Source organism: Loxodonta africana, chromosome 11 (assembly GCF_030014295.1).
Source record: "Loxodonta africana isolate mLoxAfr1 chromosome 11, mLoxAfr1.hap2, whole genome shotgun sequence".
Lineage (NCBI taxonomy): Eukaryota > Metazoa > Chordata > Mammalia > Proboscidea > Elephantidae > Loxodonta > Loxodonta africana.
Genome location: NC_087352.1, coordinates 14522078 through 14544040, shown reverse-complemented (window position 1 = coordinate 14544040; position 21963 = coordinate 14522078). Strand labels below are relative to the sequence as shown.

General features: G+C 43.3%; 1 protein-coding gene across 2 annotated transcripts in view; it reads right to left on the bottom strand.

Moving 5' to 3' along the window:
- Nucleotides 1–15698, bottom strand: part of C5AR2 (complement C5a receptor 2) — a 28392-nt gene extending 12694 nt beyond the window's left edge. The window contains exon 1 of one of the 2 annotated variants that reach the window (XM_010586470.3): nucleotides 6995–15698. In XM_010586470.3, the coding sequence (XP_010584772.3) occupies nucleotides 6995–7258 (264 nt within the window). In that variant the 5' untranslated portion in view covers nucleotides 7259–15698. The remainder of the gene's footprint in view (nucleotides 1–6994) is intronic. The other variant, XM_064293900.1, reaches the window with a different exon arrangement.
- Nucleotides 15699–21963: the final 6265 nt, after the last annotated feature.

Sequence of the window (21963 nt, the reverse complement as noted above, 5' to 3'; positions counted from 1 at the left end):
GAACAATTCAGAAAAGTTATACAGGAACAAAATGCCAAAATAAATCCACAACTAAAAATTATACAAAAACAAGAAGTAGAAATCCAAAAGATAAACAATAAGCTTTCAGAAATGGACAGTGTCATAGAAGGGCTGAGGAGCAGGTTTGAAATGATAGAAGACAGAATCAGCAACATTGAAGACAAACACTTGAATACAACTCTGTTTGAGGAAAAATCAGAAAAAAAGAATGAAGAAAAATGAAGAAACCCTAAGAATTATGTGGGATACAATCAAAAGCAAAGATTTGCAAGTGATCAGAATTCCAGAACAGGGAGAGAAAATGGGGGAAAAAAAGAGAGGATCATTGAAGACTTGCTGACAGAAAACTTCCCTAATATCATGAACGATGAAAAGTTGACCATCCGAGAAGCTCAATGAACCCCATATAGGATAGACCCCAAAAGAAAAACACCAAGGCATATCATAATCTCAGTCGCTAAAACCAAAGACAAAGAAAAAATCCTGCGAGCAACGCGAGAAAAACAAAAGGTCACATACAGAGGAGAAACAATAAGACTAACCTCTGATTATCTGGCAGAAACCATGCAGGCAAGAAGGCAATGGGATGACATATATAAAACCTTGAAAGAAAAAAATTTCCAGCCAAGAATAATATATCCTGCAAAACTTTCATTCAAATATGATGGTGAAATGAGGACATTTTCAGATAAACAGAAATTAAGAAAATATGTAAAAACCAGACCAAACTTATAAGAATTATTAAAGGGAGTCCTTTGGTGTGAGAACAAACAACATCAGACCACAGCCTGAATCTAGGACCCAAGATTGTACCAGCCAGAAACCCACCTAGGAAATGAACTCCCCTCTTAAGGGAGAAAACCTTGGTGGTGTAGTGGTTAAGAGCTACTGCTGCTAACCAAAAGGTCAGCAGTTCGAATCCACCAGGCACTCCTTGGAAACCCTATGAGGACACTTCTGCTCTGTCCTATAGGGCTGCTATGAGTAGCAATCAAATCAACAGCAACGGGTTTGGATTTTGGTTTCGGTATCGAGGGAAATTTACATGCAATGGAAGTCACCAATTTAAGGTGCACAATTTGATGAGTCCTGACAAACGTATGCCGTCGTATAACCACCATCACAATCCTGATATACGGCATTTCCATCACCCTAAAAAGTTCCCTTGTGTTCCTTTGCTTTCAATCTTCTTCCACATTGTGGCCCCTGGCAACCACTAATCTGCTGTCTGTCACTATAGTTTTGCCTTTTCTAAAATTTTATATAGTGGAATCATATGGTAGGATGTTTTCTTTTGTGTCTGACTTCTTTCACTCAGCATGATACTTTTGAGATTCACTCATGTTGCTGCATGTATTAGTAGTTTTTTCCTGGTTTTTTGGAAGTAGATGGCCAGGCATTTCTGCAGAGGTGCCTCTGGGTGGACTAGAATCTTCAACCTTTCCATTAGCAGCCAAACACGTTAACTGTTCTCACCATCCGGGGACTCTAGTATGTGATAAGTATTCAATAAAAGTCCTCTGTTATTTCAATTATTATAAAATAATGATGGTAGTCATATTTTATATTATAAAGTATATCATACGTTATTGTCATTGTTAGTTGCTGTTGAGTCAGTTCTGACTCATGACGACCCCGTGTCAGAGTAGAACCTCTCCATCAGGTTTTCTTGGCTGTAATCATAACAGAAGCAGATTGCCAGGCCTTTCTTTGGCAGCACCACAGGGTGGGTTCAAACTGCCAACCGTTAGGTTAGTGATCGAGCGCAAACCATTTGTGCCACCCAGGGACCTTACATAATATAAATTATATACAATATACTTATATACAGAAAAAAAAAAAACCGTTGCCATTGAGTTGATTCCGACTCAGCGACCCTGTAGCTACCCTACAGGACAGTGTAGAACTGCCCCATAAGGTTTCCAAAGAGTGGCTGGTGGATTTGAACTGCTGATCTTTTGGTTAGCAGCCAAGATCATAACCACTGCGCCACCAGGGCTCCACACTTATATATAATTTATTATATAAATTACATATATAATTTATTATATAAATTACATATATAATTTATTATATAAATTACATATATAATTTATTATATAAATTACATATATAACTTATATATATTACGAATCACGTACAAATATATATAATCTATATGGAAATATGATTTACTATTTATTATACAAAATTATAGTGAAATTATAATGCTACTTATGATTATTACCATTTTTATCATTAAAGAAAATAATGAACCAGTGAGGGGCTGGCTAATAAGCATCCCACTTCCAGTCGGGAATGAATTGGAAGCTGTTGTGAAGAACAGTGTTGATGTGTGTGTATGCGGAGAAGGAAATAGATCTTAAGACATATTACGTGGAAAAGATTAAGAGATGGAACAGTCCGTGTTGAATGCTACCGTTTCTGTCTAAAAAATTATAGAGGAAATAACATTGGTTGCTATTGTTGCTTACGCATAGAAAATTTCCAGGATTTTTATGTGCCAGGCATGGTTAAGTGCTATGGCTGCTAACCAAAAGATTGGCAGTTCTAAGTCACCGGCCACTCCTTGGAAACTCTCTGGGGCAGCTCTACTCTCTCCTATAGGGTTGCTATGGGTTGGAATCGACTCAGCGGCAACGGGTTTGGTTTTTTGGATTTTTTTAGGCATCGCTGCAAGCACCCTTTAAAGATTGTTAGTGAGAGCAGATCCCCAGGTCTTCCTGCTGCGAAGCAGATGATGTGTTCGAACCACTGACCTTTTGGTTAGCAGCCGAGTGCTTAATCATTGCACCACCAGAGCTCCTTATTTAAACATTATTATCCTGTAATCCCTATAACAACCCTTTCATTTTGGTACTATTTTATACCCATTCTGTAGATGAGAAAACTGAGGCACAGCAAGAGCTGTTGGGGATGGTGGACTCAGGGCGTGAGGTTGGGGTCTAAGGGAGGGTACAGGAGGATAGTGAAAACAGTAGCTTACTCATCTGTAATGTTCATCGTGGGCCAGGCACTGTGCTCAGCATTTTGCTCATATTAACTCAGTGAATTCTCACAACACCCGACTCATGTGACCCCATGTGTGACAGAGTAGAACTGCTCCGTAGGGTATTTCTGGCTGTCACTTTACAGAAGCAGATCACCAGGACTTTATTCTGAAGTGAGTTTGAACTGACATTTAGGATAGCAGCTGATTGCAAACCACTTGCTCCACCCAGTAATAATCTATACACCTCTAAGGTGTATAGATTATTACTCCCATTATACAGATGAAGAAACTGAGGCACAGAGAGATTAAGTGACTTGCCCAAGGCCTCCCAGCCAGTGAAGATTTGAATTTTTAAAGCCTGTGTACATTTGTCTTAGTCACCTAGAGCTGCTATAACAGAAATACTGCAAATGGATGGTTTTAACAAAGAGAAATTTATTTTCTCATAGTCTAGCAGGCTAGAAGTCCAAATTCAGGGCGTCAGCTCCAGGGAAAGGTTTTCTCTGCCTGTCAATCTGGAGGAAGGTCCTTCTTGTCAACTAACAACAATAACATATGATACACTTTATAATATAAAATATGACTACCACTGTTATTTTATAATAACTGAAATAACAGATGACATTTATTGGGTACTTATCACATACTAGAGTCCCCGGGTGGTGAGAACAGTTAACGTGTTCGGCTGCTAATGGAAAGGTTGAAGATTCTAGTCCACCCAGAGGCACCTCTGCAGAAAGCCCTGGCCATCTACTTCCAAAAAACCAGGAAAAAAACTACTAATACATGCAGCAACATGGATGAATCTCAAAAGTATCATGCTGAGTGAAAGAAGTCAGACACAAAAGAAAACATCCTACCATATGATTCCACTATATAAAATTTTAGAAAAGGCAAAACTATAGTGACAGACAGCAGATTAGTGGTTGCCAGGGGCCACAATGTGGAAGAAGATTGAAAGCAAAGGAACACAAGGGAACTTTTTAGGGTGATGGAAATGCTGTGTATCATGATTGTGATGGTGGTTATATGACGGCATACGTTTGTCAGGACTCATCAAATTGTGCACCTTAAATTGGTGACTTCTATTGCGTGTAAATTTCCCTCGATACCGAAACCAAAATCCAAACCCGTTGCTGTTGATTTGATTGCTACTCATAGCAGCCCTATAGGACAGAGCAGAAGTGTCCCCATAGGGTTTCCAAGGAGTGCCTGGTGGATTCGAACTGCTGACCTTTTGGTTAGCAGCTGTAGCTCTTAACTACTACACCACCAGGGTCTCTTCCCTCAATACAGTCGACTTAAAAAAAAAAAAAAAACCCTATGGACCACAGTTCTATTCTGACACACATGGGGTCTCCATGAGTCAGAAGTGACTCGATGGCAACTGCTTTTTGTTATATTTTTTAGGCATAACCCTGTGACAACCTTTCGAGGTAAATATTACTATTATCCTTATTTCCCAGAATGCAACTCCACCAAAGCAGGGATTTTTGTCTGATCTGGGCTCTAAGGTATCCCTGGAGTCTAGAATGGTACCTGGTACAGAGCAGCTGCTTAGTCGAAAATGAAAGAACAAAATAGGAAACTGAGGCACAGAGGGGCTAAGGGGTGACTTAGATTTCTTTCCATTTTTCATGGTCATGAACACCCTTGTGTGTGTGTCTTGGCGCATGTGGGTGGTGCAAACAGCTGGAACATCTGCTCTTGGGAACTGTGGGGCGGAATCCACATGTGGATTTTGAGCTTTTGACACCTCCCCATGACTCAGAAATCCCCCCATCACCACCCAGAAAAGCACATATGTGCTCACCAGAAGACACATACTGGAATGTTCACAGCAGCCCCAAATGAGAAACCATCCAGATACCCATTCACAGGAGAACAGATAAAAAGCAAATTCCTTGCCATCAAGTCAATTCCAACTCATGGCCACCTGCACTCCATAGGGCGTCCTTGGCTGTCACCTTTACGGAAGCAGATTGATCATCAGGGCTTTCTTTCATGGTACTCCTGGGTAAGTTCGAACCACAAACCTTTTATTTAGTAGCCGAGAGCAAACCTTTTCGCACCACCCAGGGACCTTGGATGTGCACATCAGGGTATGTTTGCGAAGCAGAATATTCTACAACAATGAGAAGGAAAGAACCACAGCCACACGTGAGAACCTGGATGGGGTTCATGAATACAACGTTGAGGGAAGGGAGCCGGACACGAAGGACAAGGTACTGAAAGATACCATTCCTGTAACGTTCGAAAGCAGGCAAGAGGACTCCAGGGTGTTAGGAGTCAGAAAGCTGGCTCCCTTTGCGGGGGGAGGGCTGTGACCAGGAGAAGGAAGAGGGAGCTGGAGGGGGCTCTAGGGACGGGTCCTGTTCTGTTTCTTGACCCAGGTGCTGGCTACACATGTGTGTTCAGCTTGCGAGGATTCATAGAGCTGATGTGAACATTTTTCTGTGTGTATGTTACACACCGCAGTAAAGTTTAGAAATCTTCCTTTAAAAGAGCCAAAACATTGATAAACCTCTAGCCAAGCTAACCAAGAAAAAAAAAAAAAGAGACAGCACAAATTACTAATGCCAGAAACAAAGGAGAGGTCATCACAACCCTCGAAACTACGGCCCCTGGACACTGTGTTAACACAGAACTGAAACCATTCCCGAAGCCCACTCTTTAGACAAAGATTACACAGGATTATAAAACAAAAACAATACATGTGAGGAACATGCCTCTTAGATCATTCAGATCTATGAGACCAAGCGGGCAGCTCCTGTCTGAAAAACGTAGGATGAGAAGGCAAGAAGGGAAAGGAACTGGTCGAACGGACAGAGGGAATCTGGGGTGGAAAGGGGGAGTGTGCTGTCATGTTGTGGGGGCTGCAACCAATGTCACAAAACAATATATGTATCAATTTTTGAATGAGAAAATTAACTCGAGCTGTAAACCTTCACCTAAAGCACAATAAACAAAAGAGAGACCATCACAATGGACCCCATGAACATTAATCAGATAATAAAGAAATATTATGAATGAACAGTTCACATGCTCAGCTGTTAACTGAAAGGTTGGAGGCTTGAGCTCACCCAGAGGTGCCTTGGAAGAAAGGCCTGGCGATCTACTGTTGAAATATCAGCACTGAAAATGCTGTGGAGTACAATTCTACTCAGAGATTTGGGGTTGCCATAAGCTGGAGTCAACTCTACAGCAATTGGTTTTGGGGTCCCTGGGTAGTGCAACCGATGAACGCGTTCAGCTGCTAACTGAAATGTTGGTGGCTCAAGTCCACCCAGAGATACCTCAGAAGAAAGCCTTGATGATTTACTTCCGGAAAATCAGCCACCGAAAACCCAATGAAGCACAGCTCTACTTTTACCCACACGGGGTCGCTGTGAGTCGGAGTCAGTGTGGCAGCACCTAGTTTCCATTTTTGTGTTTTTTTTGTGGACAACTCTACGGCCGCAAATTTGGCAACTTAGATGAATAGGTCCTTAAAAGACACAATCTACCAAAACTCCCCCAAGGAAAAATCTCTCTTCAGAAGTGGAATTACTGAGTTGAGGGGCTTGTTCAGGGCGGGTTACAGTTCTGTGGGTTCACCAGGAGCTGCAGAAATTCCTGCTCCACCATCTACGTTTGAAAGCAGAGGTTTCCTGCACCTGTGTTTGACAAAATGTTTGGATTCTTTGACAAGAGCTATTTTGTTAGTCTCCCCAAGTCCCTTCCAAGAGTCTGGAACTCTGGCACGGATTCCAGCGGGATGGTTTTAAGATCCCAGTTTTAAAATGCTGCCCAGATTCTGAAAGTAACAGTTCATGAGTTTTATGAATATAATGTTGAAGGAAGGGAGCCAGACACAAAGGAGATGGTTCCATTCATGTCAAGTTCAAAAAATGGAAGAGGACTCTTTGTGTTAGGGGTCAGGATGGTGGCCAGTGAAATCCCACACTCCTCTCCTCCCTCACTCCTTCCTTCGATTCTTACCGTCTCTTGCAGGAGGCTCCCCAATTTGTCCAAACTCCTCTTTGGAGCACACTGGGGCCCACAGCCGGATCCCGGAGGTCTGGGGCCTCTTCCCTGCGCCTGGCTGCAGATAGGTTTCTGACCGTCCTCCCCGTTTCCCTTATCAGACGCTACCACACATTGCCCCCTCACGGATCCTAGACAAACCTTCCTAGCCAGGGAAAAACAGAAGTGGCCTTTTTCAATCTGGGCGTGTTTGTCCTGTGTGTTCTTCTCATGACTCATTCGTCCCCAAATTACTGGGCAGCAGGCAAGGCCGGAAGGAGCCCTGGAGGTACAGTGGTTAGGTGTTTGGCTGCTAACTGAAAGGTCAGCAGTTCAAACCCACCAGCCACCCCAAGGGAGGCAGATGTGGCAGTCTGCTTCTGTAAAGATTACAGGCTTGGAAACCCTGTGGGACAGTACTACTGTGTCCTTTAGTGTCACTATGAGTCAGAATGAGCTGGATGGCAATGGGTTTGGTTTGGTTTGGTTTAGGTGAGGCTGGGTGGAGAGCTGACCCTGAGGCCGCAGCCCCAATCTCTGTCGCCAGCTTCCTGGAAGCCAGGCCTGCATGTAATTTGACCTTTGAGCCCTGGGTGGCTTGGCAGGGACTTGGAATTCCCACGGGGCCCTCTGAGGGCTTCTGACCATACAGTCTTCCACCAGTTACCCCCCTCCCAGGATCAGCCTAGCCTCCTTTCTGCTTTTAAAGGAGCCTTAAGAACAGATAACTATTCCTCCCTTCTGGAATGTTCCGAGGAAGCCAACTTAGGGTCATACCAAACCCATTGCGATTAAGTGGATTCTAACTCCTCAAGACCCTGTAGGACAGGGGGCTTCCAAGGAGCAGCTGGTGGATTCAAACTGCCGACCTTTTGGTTAGCAGCTGAGTTCTTAACCACTGCACGACCAGGGTTCCAACTTAGGGTCACGTCCCTCACAAAAAAGGCCAAGGCAGCCGAACTCAGGGCCTGAAGCCTCAGAAGTAGACAAAACACAAACAAACTGTGTCCCTTTTCTGGTCCTCTCTTATCCATGTGTAAAATGGGAAGGTGTGAGCAATTTAAAGACAAAAACAAACCTGTTGCCATGGAGTCAATTCTGACTCATGAGGACCCCATGTGTTAGAGTAGAACTGCTTTATAGGATTTTCTTGGCTTTAATCTTTACGGAAGAAGATTGCCAGGCCTTTCTTCCTAGCTGCCACTGGGTGGGTTTGAACTGTCAACCTTTAGATTAGCAGCTGAGCAAAATCTGTTTGTGCCACCTGGGGACTTTGTGTTGGCAACAGTGGTTCTTAACCCTCATTCCCAACACAGCATAGCGGCTAAACCCTCATTCCCAACACAGCATGGCGGCTAAACCCTCATTCCCAACACAGCATGGCGGCTAAACCCTCATTCCCAACACAGCATGGCGGCTAAACCCTCATTCCCAACACAGCATGGCGGCTAAACCCTCATTCCCAACACAGCATGGCGGCTAAACCCTCATTCCCAACACAGCATGGCGGCTAAACCCTCATTCCCCACATAGCATGGCGGCTAAATCTTCATTCCAACGTAGCATGGCGGCTAAACCCTCATTCCCCACATAGCATGGAGGCTAAACCCTCATTCCCAACACAGCATAGCGGCTAAACCCTCATTCCTCACATAGCATGGAGGCTAAGCCCTCATTCCCCACATAGCATGGCGGCTAAATCTTCATTCCAACATAGCATAGCGGCTAAGAACATGGACTTGGAAGCCTGAATGTTGAGATTCTCATGCCAGATCCACGACTGATTTGTGTTGTGGAATGAATTGTGCCCCTCACCCAAAAAGGAGCTTGAATTCTAGCTCCTATACCTGAGTAGGAAACCCTGTTGGCATAGTGGCTAAGAGCCACCTATGGCTGCCAACCAAAAGGTCGGCAGCTCGAATCCACCAGGCCCTCCTTGGAAACCGTATGGGGCAGTTCTGCTTTGTCCTACAGGGTCACTGTGAGTCAAAATCGACTCGACGGCAACGGGTTTGGTTTTGGTTTTGGTTTTTATACCTGTGGAAGGAGCCCTGGTGGTGCATTGGTTAAGCACTTGGCTGCTAACCAAAAGTCAGCGGTTCGAATCCCCCAGTGGCTCTGGAGGAGAGAGATGTGGTAGTCTGCTTCTGTAAAGATTTACAGCCTTGGAAATCATGTGGGGCAGTTCTACTCTGTCCTATAGGGTCGCTATGAGTTAGAATTTGACTCGATGGCAATGGGAGTGGATATACCTGTGGATGTGATCCTGTTTGGAGATAGGGTTTTCTTTGCTGTGTTAATTAAGATCCTGGGTGGTGCAAGCTGTTTGCAATCAACTACTAATTTTAATTTAAGTCAGAATTGACTCAACAACAATGGGCTTTTGGTTTTGAGTTCGAACCCACCTGGTGGCGCTGCAGAAGAAAGGACTGGCAGTCTGCTTGTATAAAAATCACAGCCAAAAAGCCCCTATGAAGCACAGTTCTGCTTTGTTACACAGGAGTAAGAAGTGACTGGCAGGTAACAGGGTAGGTTTTGGGGTTTTGTTATGTTAATTAAATCATGCCAGAGTAGGGTGAGTTCTAAATCTAACCCCTCTAATTTATAACATGAGCAGATTAGACACAGAGACTCACACACGGGGAAGACAGATACGTGTGAGAATCACCAAGAGATCAAGGAACACGCCCAGGGCTACCAACAAAGAAAGAATCTGCAGGGAGGCCGAGACCCTGACTTGAACTTTTAGCCTCTAGTACTGTGAAAACATGAATTTCTGCCCTTTAAAGCCACCCACTTGTGGTATTTCTGTTACAGAGGCAAGAGCGAACTAAGACAACTAGTTGGGGTGGTGGTCCCTCTGAGTCTCAGCTTCCTCATCTGTGAAATATTACTATGAGGATAAGTGAACATATTTCAAACACAAAGAACGGTGCCTGGCACATAGCGTATGTGTCTACATGTTTGTGAAGCTACAAGAATATAAGTTTTTAAAACACACACACACACACACAATGCAAGCTCAGCAACAGGAAATGCCTCCAACTCTATTTTCGGAGCCATTTACTCAGCAGTTCTTGATGTTTGTCCTCCCCTCTGTGCGTGTTTTGTGGTTGTTTAGAGAATACCAGACAAAACAAAACAAAAAGCCCCAATGCCATCAAGTTCATTCTGGCTCCAACCACATCTTTCTCCTGAGGAGCAGCTGGTGGGTTTGAACCATCAATGTTTCAGTTAGCAGTGGAGCACTTAACCACTCCGTTGCCAGGGATTCTGTTTAGCTAATAAACAAAAAAAACCAAACCCGTTGCTGTCGAGTCAACTCCGACTCATAGCGACCCTATAGGACAATGTAGAGCTGCCCCACAGGGTTTCCAAGGAGCGCCTGGTAGATTCGAACGGCCAGCCTTTTGGTTGGTAGCCATAGCTGTTAACCACTACGCCACCAGGGTTTAAACTATGTTGTTAGAGGAAATCATTTCAGAGTCATGAGACTGGGGCTCATTGTGTGACCAGGGCATTTCCAGTCTGCTCTCTGGGTGACCCTGTCTTGGATGAGCCTGAACTCAGACCCCAGGAGAACGAACATCTCCCACCTCCTGCCACCCACCGGCCTCTGGGGAAACCCACCCTGGTCAGCAGAAAAAGAGACATGGAAGAAGCCGAGGGTGGGGAAAGCAATAAATATCTATAATAAATATTGTAAATAAAACTTTATTTATAAAAACAGGTGGTAGGCTAGATTTGGCCCACAGACTGTAGTTTGCTGGGTCTCTGGGCAGCAAAAATGGTTTGCACTCAACTATTCACCAAAAGGAGCCCTGGTGGTACAATGGCTAAAGGGTTCAGCTGCTAACTGAAAGGTCACCAGTTCAGATCCACCAGCTGCTCCTTGGAAATCCTGTGGGGCAGTTCTACTCTGTCTGGTAGGTGGCTAGAAGTCAGAATCGACTCTATGGCAACAGGTTTTTTTATGGGTACTAACCAAAAGGTTGGCGGTTCTAATCCACCCCATGTGTGCAGAGTAGAACTGCTCCATACGGTTTTCAAGGCTGTGACATTTTGGGAGCAGGTCCTCAGGCTTGTCTTCCAAGGTACCTCCAGGTGGTTTTCAACCGCCACCCTTTCAGTCAGTACTCAGGTGGCAATCATTTGCACCACGAAGGGACTCCTCTGTCAGATTACAACCACTGAAAACCCTGTGGAGTACAGTTCTACTCTGAAACACGTGGGGTCACCATGAGTCTGAATCGATTCCAAGGCAACGAGATGTTCTTTTTTGCTGTTTCTTTCTTTTATCTAGATCAAAGTTTCTCAACTCAAATTTTCTGTGCTCTGAAGACTTTATAGGCACCTGCTTCTCAGAGGATTTGATCTTAATAAATTCCTCATCACTAAGTTTCTGGATTCTGAGAGTGAAAGGCTTTCTGGTGTCCCTGGACCTGGCCAGGGAGGGGTCTTACCTGGGGACCTGGAGGGTGCTGGAGGTCGAGGACAGAGTCTCTGTGGGCCTCAGATGCCTGTGGCTGGGGGAGGGGACACAACTGTTATAAAAAGACAAGGGCCACCTTCGGAGGGTGGAGTCTCTTTTGCAGCCACCCCTGTGAAGCCCTGAGCTCCTGCTCTTCCCCCTTCACCCTGACACACTGGCCATTTCCTCCCGGAGAGAGACTTCGAATAACATGCCAAAAGCTTATTAAGTCGATCCATATGAAATTGCCATTCTTATAGGTCAAAATAGGTTGAATTTTGGCAGATTCATAGAGACAGAAAACAGAGTAAGGTCGCTGTGAGTCGGAATCAACTCCGTGGCACCCAACAACAACAACAGCAGGGCAGAGGGAAGGGGAAAATAGGGAGTGGCTGCTTCATGGGTACAGGGTTCGCTTTCGGGTGATGCAAATATTTGGGAACTAGAGTGGTGATCGTTACACAACGCTGTGTAAACACAGCTCAAACCCACCAGCCACCCCACGGAGAAAAATGTGCCAGTCTTCTCCCTTAAAGATTATGGCCTCAGGAGCCCTATGGGCATTTCTTCTCTGTCCCATAGGGTCACTATGAGTCAGAATCGATTCGATGGCCAAGAGAGCAGATCACCAGGTCTTTTCTCCCAGGAATGGCTTGTGGGATTGAACCATTCACGTTTCCATTAGCAGGTTAGCAGCCAAACACTTAACTATTAAGCCGCCAGGGCTCCTATCCAGAGGTATAGGGATTAGAATTTATAACACATGTTTTTGGGGACACTATTCAATCCATAACAGTCACACAGCACAGAGGAATGAACAGTCTAGCATCAGCAGCTGAACTCACCACCCAGGGGCTCCCAGCCCTGCACCATGGGTGCTAGGAGGTGATGCCCAGAAGGAAGCTCTGGCCCCAGCCTTGGGGAACTGATGTGAGGGTGGGTGAGTGGGTTAGGCCCGAGGGATGCAAAGATCTGGGGGAGAGGGGAACCCAGCCCCACTGTTGTTGTTGTTGTTCGGTGCGGTCAAGTCAGTTCCAACTCACTGCCACCCCACGCACAACAGAACGAAACACTGCCCCGTCCTGCTCCATCCTCTCAGTTGTTGCTATGCTTGAGTCCAGTGTGTCAATCCATCTTGTTGAGGATCCTCTCTCTTCCAGACCCTCTACTTTACCAAGCATGATGTCCTTCTCCAGGGACTGATCCCTCATGATAACATGTCCAAAGTATGTAAGACGCAGTCTCACCATCCTTCCTCCCAAGGAGCATTCTGTTTGGACTTCTTCCAAGACCACAATTCAAAGGATTCAATTCTTCTTTGGTCTTCCTTATTCATTGTCCAACTTTCGCATGCATATAAGGTGACTGAAAACACTATGGCTTGGGTCAGGTACACCTTAGACCTCAAGGTGACATCTTTGCTTTTTAATACTTTAAAGGGATTTCTTGCAGCTGATTAGCCCGATGCAATGTGTCTTTTGATTTCTTGACTGCTGCTTCCATGGGTGTTGATTGTGGATCCAAGTAAATCTTTGACAAGTGAAATTTCTGACAACCTCAATCTTTTCTCCATTCATCATGATGTTGCTTATTGGTCCAGTTGTGAAGATTTTTGTTTTCTTTACGTTGAGGTGAAATCCACACTGAAGGCTCTGGTCTTTGATCTTCATTAGTAAGTGCTTCAAGTCCTCTTCACTTTCAGCAAACAAGGTTGTGTCATCTGCATAACACAGGTTGTTAATGAGTCCTCCTTCAATCCTGATGCCCCGTTCTTCTTCATATAGTCCAGGTTCTTGGATTATGTGCTCAGTATACAAATTGAATAGGTATTGTGAAAGGATACAACCCTGATGCATACCTTTCCTGACTTTAAACCAATCAGTATCCCCTTGTTCTGCTCTAATGACTGTCTCTTGATCCATGCACAGAGTCCTCATGAGCACAATTAAGTGTTCCGGAATTCCTATTCTCCGAAATGTTATCCATAATTTGTTATGACCCACACAGTCAAATGCCTTAGCATAGTCAATAAATCACAGGTAAACATCTTTCTGATATCCTCTGCTTTCAGCCAGGATCCATCCGACATCAGCAATGATATCGCTGGTTCCATGTCCTCTTCTGAATCTCAGTTGGATTTCTGGCAGTTCCCTGTTGATATACTGCTGCAGCCGCTTTTGAATGATCTTCAGCAAAATTTTGCTTGCATGTGATATTGATATTGTTCGATAATTTCCTCATTCAGTTGGATCACCTTTCTTGGGAATAGGTATAAATATGGATCTCTTCCAGACGACTGGCCAGGCTGCTTTCTTCCAAATTTCTTGGTATAGATGAGTGAGCACTTCCAGTGCTGCATCCATCTATTGAAACATCTGAATTGGTATTCCGTCAATTCCTGGAGCCTTGTTTTTCCCCACTGCCTTCAGTGCAGCTTGGACTCCTTCCTTCAGTACCGTAGGTTCCTGATCATATGTTACCTCCTGAAATGGTTGAACGTCGACCAATTCTTTTTAGTATAACGACTCTGTGTATTCCTCCCATCTTCTTTTGATGCTTTCTGCATCTTTTAATATTTTCCCCATAGAATACTTCAATATTGCAACTCCAGGCTTGAATTTTTTCTTCAGTCCTTTCAGCTTGAAATATGCTGAATGTGCTCTTCCCTTTCAGTTTTCCATCTCCAGGTCTTTGCGCATGTCATCATAATACTTTACTTTGTCTTTTCCAGCCACCCATTGAAATCTTCAGTTCTTTTACTTCATCATTTCTTCGTTTTGCTTTAGCTACTTGACGTTCAAGAGCAAGTTTCAAAGTCTCTTCTGACATCCATTTTGGTCTTTTCTTTCTCTCCTGCCTTTTTAAAGACCTCTTGCTTTCTTCATGTATGATGTCCTTAATGTCATTTCACAACTCTCTGGTCTTTGGGCATTAGTGTTCAATGCTTCAAATCTATTCTTGAGATGGTCCTTAAATTCAGGTGGGATATACTCAAGGTTGTATTTTGGCTCTCGTGGATTTGTTCTAATTTTCTTCAGTTTCAACTTGAACTTGCATATGAGTAATTGATGGTCTGGTCCAAAGTTGGGCCCCTGACCTTGTTCTGACTGATGATATTTCTATCATCTTTTTCCACAGACGTAGTCAATTTGATTCCTGCGTATTCCATCTGGCGAGGTCCATGTGTATAGCTGCCGTTTATGTTGGTATTTGCAGTGAAGAAATCGTTGGTCTTGCAAAATTCTATCATGCGATCTCCAGCATTGTTTCTATCACTAAAGCCATATTTTCTAACTACTGATCCTTCTTGTTTCCAACTTTTGCATTCCAATCACCAGTAATTATCAATGCATCTTGGTTGCATGTTTGATCAATTTCAGACTGCAGAAGTTGGTAAATATCTTCAATTTCTTGTTCTTTGGCCTTAGTGGTTGGTGCATAAATCTGAATAATAGTTGTATTAACTGGTCTTCCTTGTAGGCGTATGGACATTATCCTATCACTGACAGCCTTGTACTTAAGGATAGATTTTGAAACCTTCTTTTTGACAATGAATGCAACGTCATTCCTCTTCAAATTGTTACCAGCATGATAGACCATATGATTGTCTGATTCAAAAAGACTAATAACAGTCCATTTCAGCTCACTAATGTCTAGGGTACGATTTTTATGCATTTCGTTTTATTTTTGAAGGTTTCCAATTTTCCTAGATTCATACTTTGTACATTTCAGCCTCACTGGATCAAGCCAATTGTCTACTTCCCTTCCCTGTGAGTTCCCCTTCTGAAGTTGTTGATCCAGCAGATTCCTCGGCCTGCTGATGCCAGATTTGGCAATCGCCTGGCCTTTTACTCCACTTCCTTCCTGAGCTGGGCTGTCCAACAACAAGTGACAGCCAACTCAGAGAAGCCACTCGGATCCCACTCATTTGCCTCCTAGCATTTCTAGAAGACTGTTTCTATAAGGCTGTTATCCAGCTCTTAGGACAGCATCTGAATCTGAATCAGGGTGGTGGGGAGACATTCTCCAAACTAGGAAAACTAGAGGATGGCAGGGAACAGAGATGGAATGTAGGAGGTGGAAAGACAGGAGGAAGTCAGGGAGAACTTCCTGGAGGAGGCCGCAACCCTGAAGGAAAGCAGAATCGTTTTTTAAAACAGGCTGGGACCAAATGGTACCAACTACTTTAGAACAAAGGTGAGAAGGTAAGCAGGCAGGGACTCTAGATGAATAGAAACAGAACAACCAGAGAGGAAATACTAATGAGAATGCTCACACATTGTGAAGAATGTAACCAATGTTGTTAAAGAACTTGTGTAGATATTGTTGAAGGGGGACCTAAACTGCTGTATAAACTTTCACCAAAAACACAATCGAATATTTTTTTTTTAATAAATTAAATAAGTTAAAAACAGGCTGGGCTCCAGAGACGGGGCAAGGCAGAGACACAAACGGGAGAGGTTGGAGGGCTTCAAGCAGGCAAGGTATGGGGTGAGAGAGGGTAGCCCCCACGGTGGGTCCTAGGCTCAGGCTTAGTGACTTGGTGGACAGTGGGGCCACCCCTGGGGATGCAAGGGGAGGAGGGAGTAGGGGAAGATGCTGAGGTTAGTTTGGGGGTGGGGAGTGGATTCTGACGGTCTGCATGGAAGAGAGCACCAGAGGTATTAGATGAAGGCACAGGTGTGAGGGAGAGGAGAACCACGTTCAAGAAATAGGTCAAGAAAGACAACAGTTAATTGTAGAGGAGGGAAATCTGCGAGGGAGGCAGAGAAAGAACAAGCGGTGAGGTAGGAGGACAGCCAGCCAAGCCAGGGACATGGGCTGGAGAGGAGCGCTGGGATTCCAAGAACTGTGAGAGCTGGTCTGGGCGCTGGGATTCCAAGAACTGTGAGAGCTGAAGGAAGCTGGGGGTCAGGTTGACCCCGAGAGCCTCCCTGCCACGGGATCTGCTGCAGCGAAGCAGGTCCCAGATCCCATGCCGTCACAGGTTCCAACGCTTATCAACCAATGACAACCGCCACAGGGCAACCTCTACTGTAAGCTCAGCAGAACAACATCTACCCTTATAGGGGCTCAAATGATACCTTTAAATAAAAGCTACACCCATGGCAAACGTGGCAGTACAACACTCTATTGTAGGCTTCTGCTACATGTTGCAGAATCAGGGAAAACCTCAGCCTAGTACCCTGTTCCCTGCTCTTGCCAGGAGGAACGGAGGGTCTGATTTCCGCGCCTGCGCAGTCTGAAGGCGGGCCTCAGTCCCACGTGGCTCCCGAGCGCTTAGAACTTGGGGAATCCGAATTGAGATACACGATGAGTGCGACATGGGTACAGGGTTTCAAAGACTTCGTACCAAAAAAAAAAAGGTAAACCATCTCACTAATAATTTTTTATGCTGATTACATTCTGAAATAATTTTTATATATTGCATAAAATAGTAATTATATTACTATTGTATATTAAATACATATAAGATATCAGTAAGATAAATATATAATATTAATATGACTATAACATATTAAACGTATTATATTCATAACAAATCCTGGTGGTGCAATGGTTAAGCACTGAGTGGCTAACGGAAAGTGGGCAGTGCAAACCCACCAGGCGGCTCCATGGGAGAGAGGACTGGCAATCTGCTCCCATAAAGAGTGTAGGCAGTCCCAAGGTTATAAGCCGAAATCCATTCCTAGGTCTGTCTTTAACTCACAATTGTAGGTAAGTCAGAGAACATAGACCTGGAGGTCTACTTCTGAAAAAAATGGCCAATGAAATCTTTATGAATAGCAGAGGAACGTTGTCTGATATAGCGCCAGAAGATGAGCCCTTCAGGCACTCAAAATAGGACTGAGAAGAGCTGCCTCCTCAAAGTAGAGTCAACCTTAATGATGTGAATGGGGAAAGCTTTCAGGACCTCATTTGCTGAGGTGACGCAACTCAAAATGAGAAGAAATGGCTGCAAACATCCATTAATAATTGGAACATAGAATTATGAAGTATGAATCCAGGAAAATTGGAAGTTGTCAAGAATGAAATAGAATGCATAAACATCAATATCGTAGGCATTAATGAGCTGAACTGGACTGGCATTGGGCATTTTGAATCAATCATATGGTCCACTATGCCAGTAATGACAATTTGAAGAGAAATGGCTTTGCATTCATCATTAAAAAGGACATTTCAAGATCTATCCTGAAGTACAGTGCTTCAGTGATAGTATAATATCCATACACTGCAAGGAAGACCAGCTTATACAACTATTAGTCAATCTTACGCACCAACCACTGAGGCCAAAGATAAGGAAATTGAAGATTTTTACCAACTTCTGCAGTCTGAAATTGATCAAACATGCAATCAGGATGCATTGATAATTACTGGTGATTGGAATGCAAAGGTTGGAAACAAAGAAGGATGAGTAGTTGGAAAATATGGCCTTGGTGATAGAAACTACTCCAGAGCCTGAGTGATAGAATTTTGCAAGACCAATGACTTCTTCACTGCAAATACCTTTTTCAACAACAAACGGCAACTATAGTCATGGGCCTCACTGGACGGAATACACAGGAATTAAATCGAATACATCTGTGGAAGAGTTCAATATCATCAGTCAGAACAAGGCCAGGAGCTGACTGCAAAACAGACCATCAATTGCTCATATACAAGTTCAAGGTGAAACTGAAGAATATTAAAACTTTGGCTCCACAAGAGCCAAAGTAAAACCTTGAATATATCCCACCTGAATTTGGAGACCATGTTAAGAGTAGATTTGATGCAGTGAACACTAATGACTGAAGACCAGACGAGTTGTGGAATGACATCAAGGACATCATACATGAAGAAAGCAAAAGATCGTTAAAAGACAGGAAGGAAAGAAAAGAACAAAATGGATGTCGGAAAAAACTCTGAAACTTGCTTTTGAACATAGAGTAGCTAAAGCAAATGGAAGAAATGATGAAGTAAAAGAGCTGATTTCAAAGGGCAGCTGGAGAAGACAAAGTATAATGAAAAGATGCAGGAAGCATCAAAAGAAGATGGAAGGAATACACAGTCACTGTACCAAAAGAATTGGTCAACTTGCAGTCATTTCAGGTTCTTGATCATATGCTCAAGAACTGATGGCATTGAAGTAAGAAGTCTAAGCTGCACTGAAGGGAGTGGTGAAAAACAAGGATCCAGGAACTGATGGAATACCAATTGAAATGTTTCAACAAAGGAATGCAGCGCTTGAGGTGCTCACTCTTCTATACCAAGAAATTTGGAAGACAGCTACCTCTCCAACCGACTGAAGAGGTCTGTATTTATGCCCATTCCAAAGAAAGGTGATCCAGCAAAATTCGGAAATTATTCAACAATATCGTCAATACCATACCCAAGTAAAATTTTGCTGAAGAACACACAAAAATGACTGCAGCAGTACTTTGACAGGGAACTGCCAGAAATTCAAGTGAGATTCAGAAGAAGACGTGGAACAAGGGATATCACTGCCACTGTCAGATGGATCTTGGTTGAAAGCAGAGAATACCAGAAAGATGTTTACCTGTTTTATTGACTATGTAAAGGTATCTGACTCTATGGATCCTAACAAATTGTGTATAACATTGCGAAGGATGGGAATTCCAGAATACTTAATTGTGCTCATAAGGAACCTGTACAGAGATCAAGGGACAGTCATTTGAACTGAACAAGGGGACGCTGTATGGTTTAAAGTCAGGAAAGGTATGCATTAGGGTTGTATTCTTTGATCATGTTTATTCAATCTGTGTGCTGAGCAAATAATCCGAGAAGCTAGACTATATGAAGAAGAACACAGCATCAAGATTGGAGAAAAGCTCATTAACAAACTGCAATATGCAGAACACAACCTTGCTTGCAGAAAGTGAAGAGGACTTGAAGCACTTACTGATGAATATCAAAGACTACAACCTTCAGTATTGATTGCAACTGAACATAAAGAAAACAAAAATCCTCACAACTGGGCCCATCATTATAAAAGGAGAAAACATCGAAGTTGTCAGAGATTTCATTTTACTTAGATCCATAATCAACACCCATAAGACCAGCAGTCAGGAAATCAAACAACGTGTTGCAGTGGGCAAGTCAACTAGTGTTGAAAAGCGTAGATGTCACTTTGAGGACCAAGGTGCACCTGACCCAAACCATGTTTTCAATCCCCTCATAAGCATGTGAAAGCTGGACAAGAAGTAAGGAAGACCAGGCAGGAATTGTTGCCTTTGAATTATGGGGTTGGCAAAGAATATTGAACATACCATGGACTGCCAGGAGAATGAACAAATCTGTCTCAGAAGAAGTACAGCCAGGTACTCCTTAGAAGCAAGGATGTCGAGACTTCATTTCACATACTTTGGACATGTTTTCAGGAGGGACCAGTCCCTGGACATGGACATCATGCATGGTAAAGTAGAGGGTCAGTGAAAAAGAGGAAGACTCTCAACAAGGTGGACTGACACGATGGCTGCAACAATGGGCACAAACATAGCAGCAATTGTGAGGATGGCACAGGACCAGGCACCATTTCTTTCTGTTGTGCGTATGGTCACTATGGGTCAGAACTGACTCAGTGGCACCTAACAACATACGTATGAAACATTTAAGAAACACTTCCAAATACATGAGTGTCACAAATTAGTGCCTGCATTCATTATTACGAACCATTGTATTTAACTCAAATTTTTAATATAACAGGCTTTATGGAAGTCCGTTCTTAAGTACAAGTTGTCCATAAATCAGACATTTGTAACCTGGGAACTACCTATACAGCCAAGAAAATCCTATGGGGCAGCCCTACTCTGTCACATGGGGTCACTGTGAATCTAAATCGACTCAATGACACCTAACGACAATTATATTCACTAATCTATATTAACTAATTTGTGTTAGAAATACAGGCAGAATGCTCCATAGAAGCAAGGATGGCGAAACTATTTCTCACATACTTTGGACATGTTGTCTGGAGAGACCAACCCCTGGAGAAGGACATCGTGCTCGGTAAAGTGAAGCATCAGTGAAAAAGCAGAAGACCCACAAAGGGATAGACGGACACAGTGGCTGCAACAATGGGCTCAAGCATAACAAAGACTATGTGGATGGTGCAGGACCGGATAGTGTTTCGTTCTCTTCTACATAGGGTCGCTGTGAGTCAGAACTGACTTGACAATGACAACGTTAAATAATTACTTTCTATAATATAGTATAATACATATTTAAACACAAGAAATCCGAGGTGGAAAGGAGTGTGCTGTCACATTGTAGGGAAAGCAAATATGGTCACATAACCATGTGTGTATAAATTTTTGTATGAGAAACTAACTCAAACTGTAAACTTTTACTTAAAATGCAATTTTTAAAAAATAGAAAAAAGTATATTTTATATGTATATTACAAATATAAGATATATTTTGTATGTAATGTATAAAAATATATGTAGTTATATAAAAACATTAATAACACATTAACATATAGTAATATTGATTATATAATACACATCAATAAACATCCATATGTCAGTAATCCATTGTTAATATAGCATGAAATACTTATATTATTAAATGTATTAGGCACCGTGGTGGCGCAGTGGTTAAGAGCTCAGCTGCTAACCAAAAGGTCGGCAGTTCAAATCCACCAGCCACCCTGTGGAAACTCTGTGGGGCAGTTCTCTGCCCCACAGGGTCACTATGAGTTGGAATCGACTCGACGGCAACAAGTTTGGTTTGTTTGTTTTTAAATGTATTACTATAATTACATTATCTGTTTTTTTTACTTTGTTAATATGACTACCAGAAGATTTTAAACTACACATATGACTCTCATCATATTTCTGTTGGACAACACTGGTCTGTACAATATTTCTAGCCAATCCTCATATCTTGAAAGCCACACATTCATTTTTAACAACTTTCAGATATGGGTGTGGATTATAGATAAAAAACTCAAGTGTTAGTGGTTCTGCCTTCTAGGGTGGGCTTCTGATTGGAGTCTTTCAAATGCTAATGAAGCACTTGACAGGGGGTATAAATATTAATTACAGCTCTTCAAATATTAGCTAACTGTCCCCCTTACTGTTATTGTTAGCTGAGCTTGAGTCAGCCCCCAACCCCACGCTCAAGGGGATGAGCCCATTGTGTTCCACAGGGTTTTCACTGGCTGATTGGGTGATCCTAGTCTGGCAGCTCACTGAAACCTGTTTAGCATCATAGGAACACACAAGCCTCCGCTAACAGACAGGTGGTGGCCGTGCTTGAGGCCCATTGGCTGAGAATCGAATCAGGGTCTCCTGCATGAAAGCCAAGAAAGAATGCTACCACTGAGCCACCGCTATCCCTACGACTGTCCCTAGGGTTACAATAAAATTTCTCTCTCTCATACACACGCACACACTACACTACACCAGCTAAGCAGCAGTGATATGTGTCACTAGGATTGGTGTCAACCAGTGCGGTAACTCATGGTGTCACCC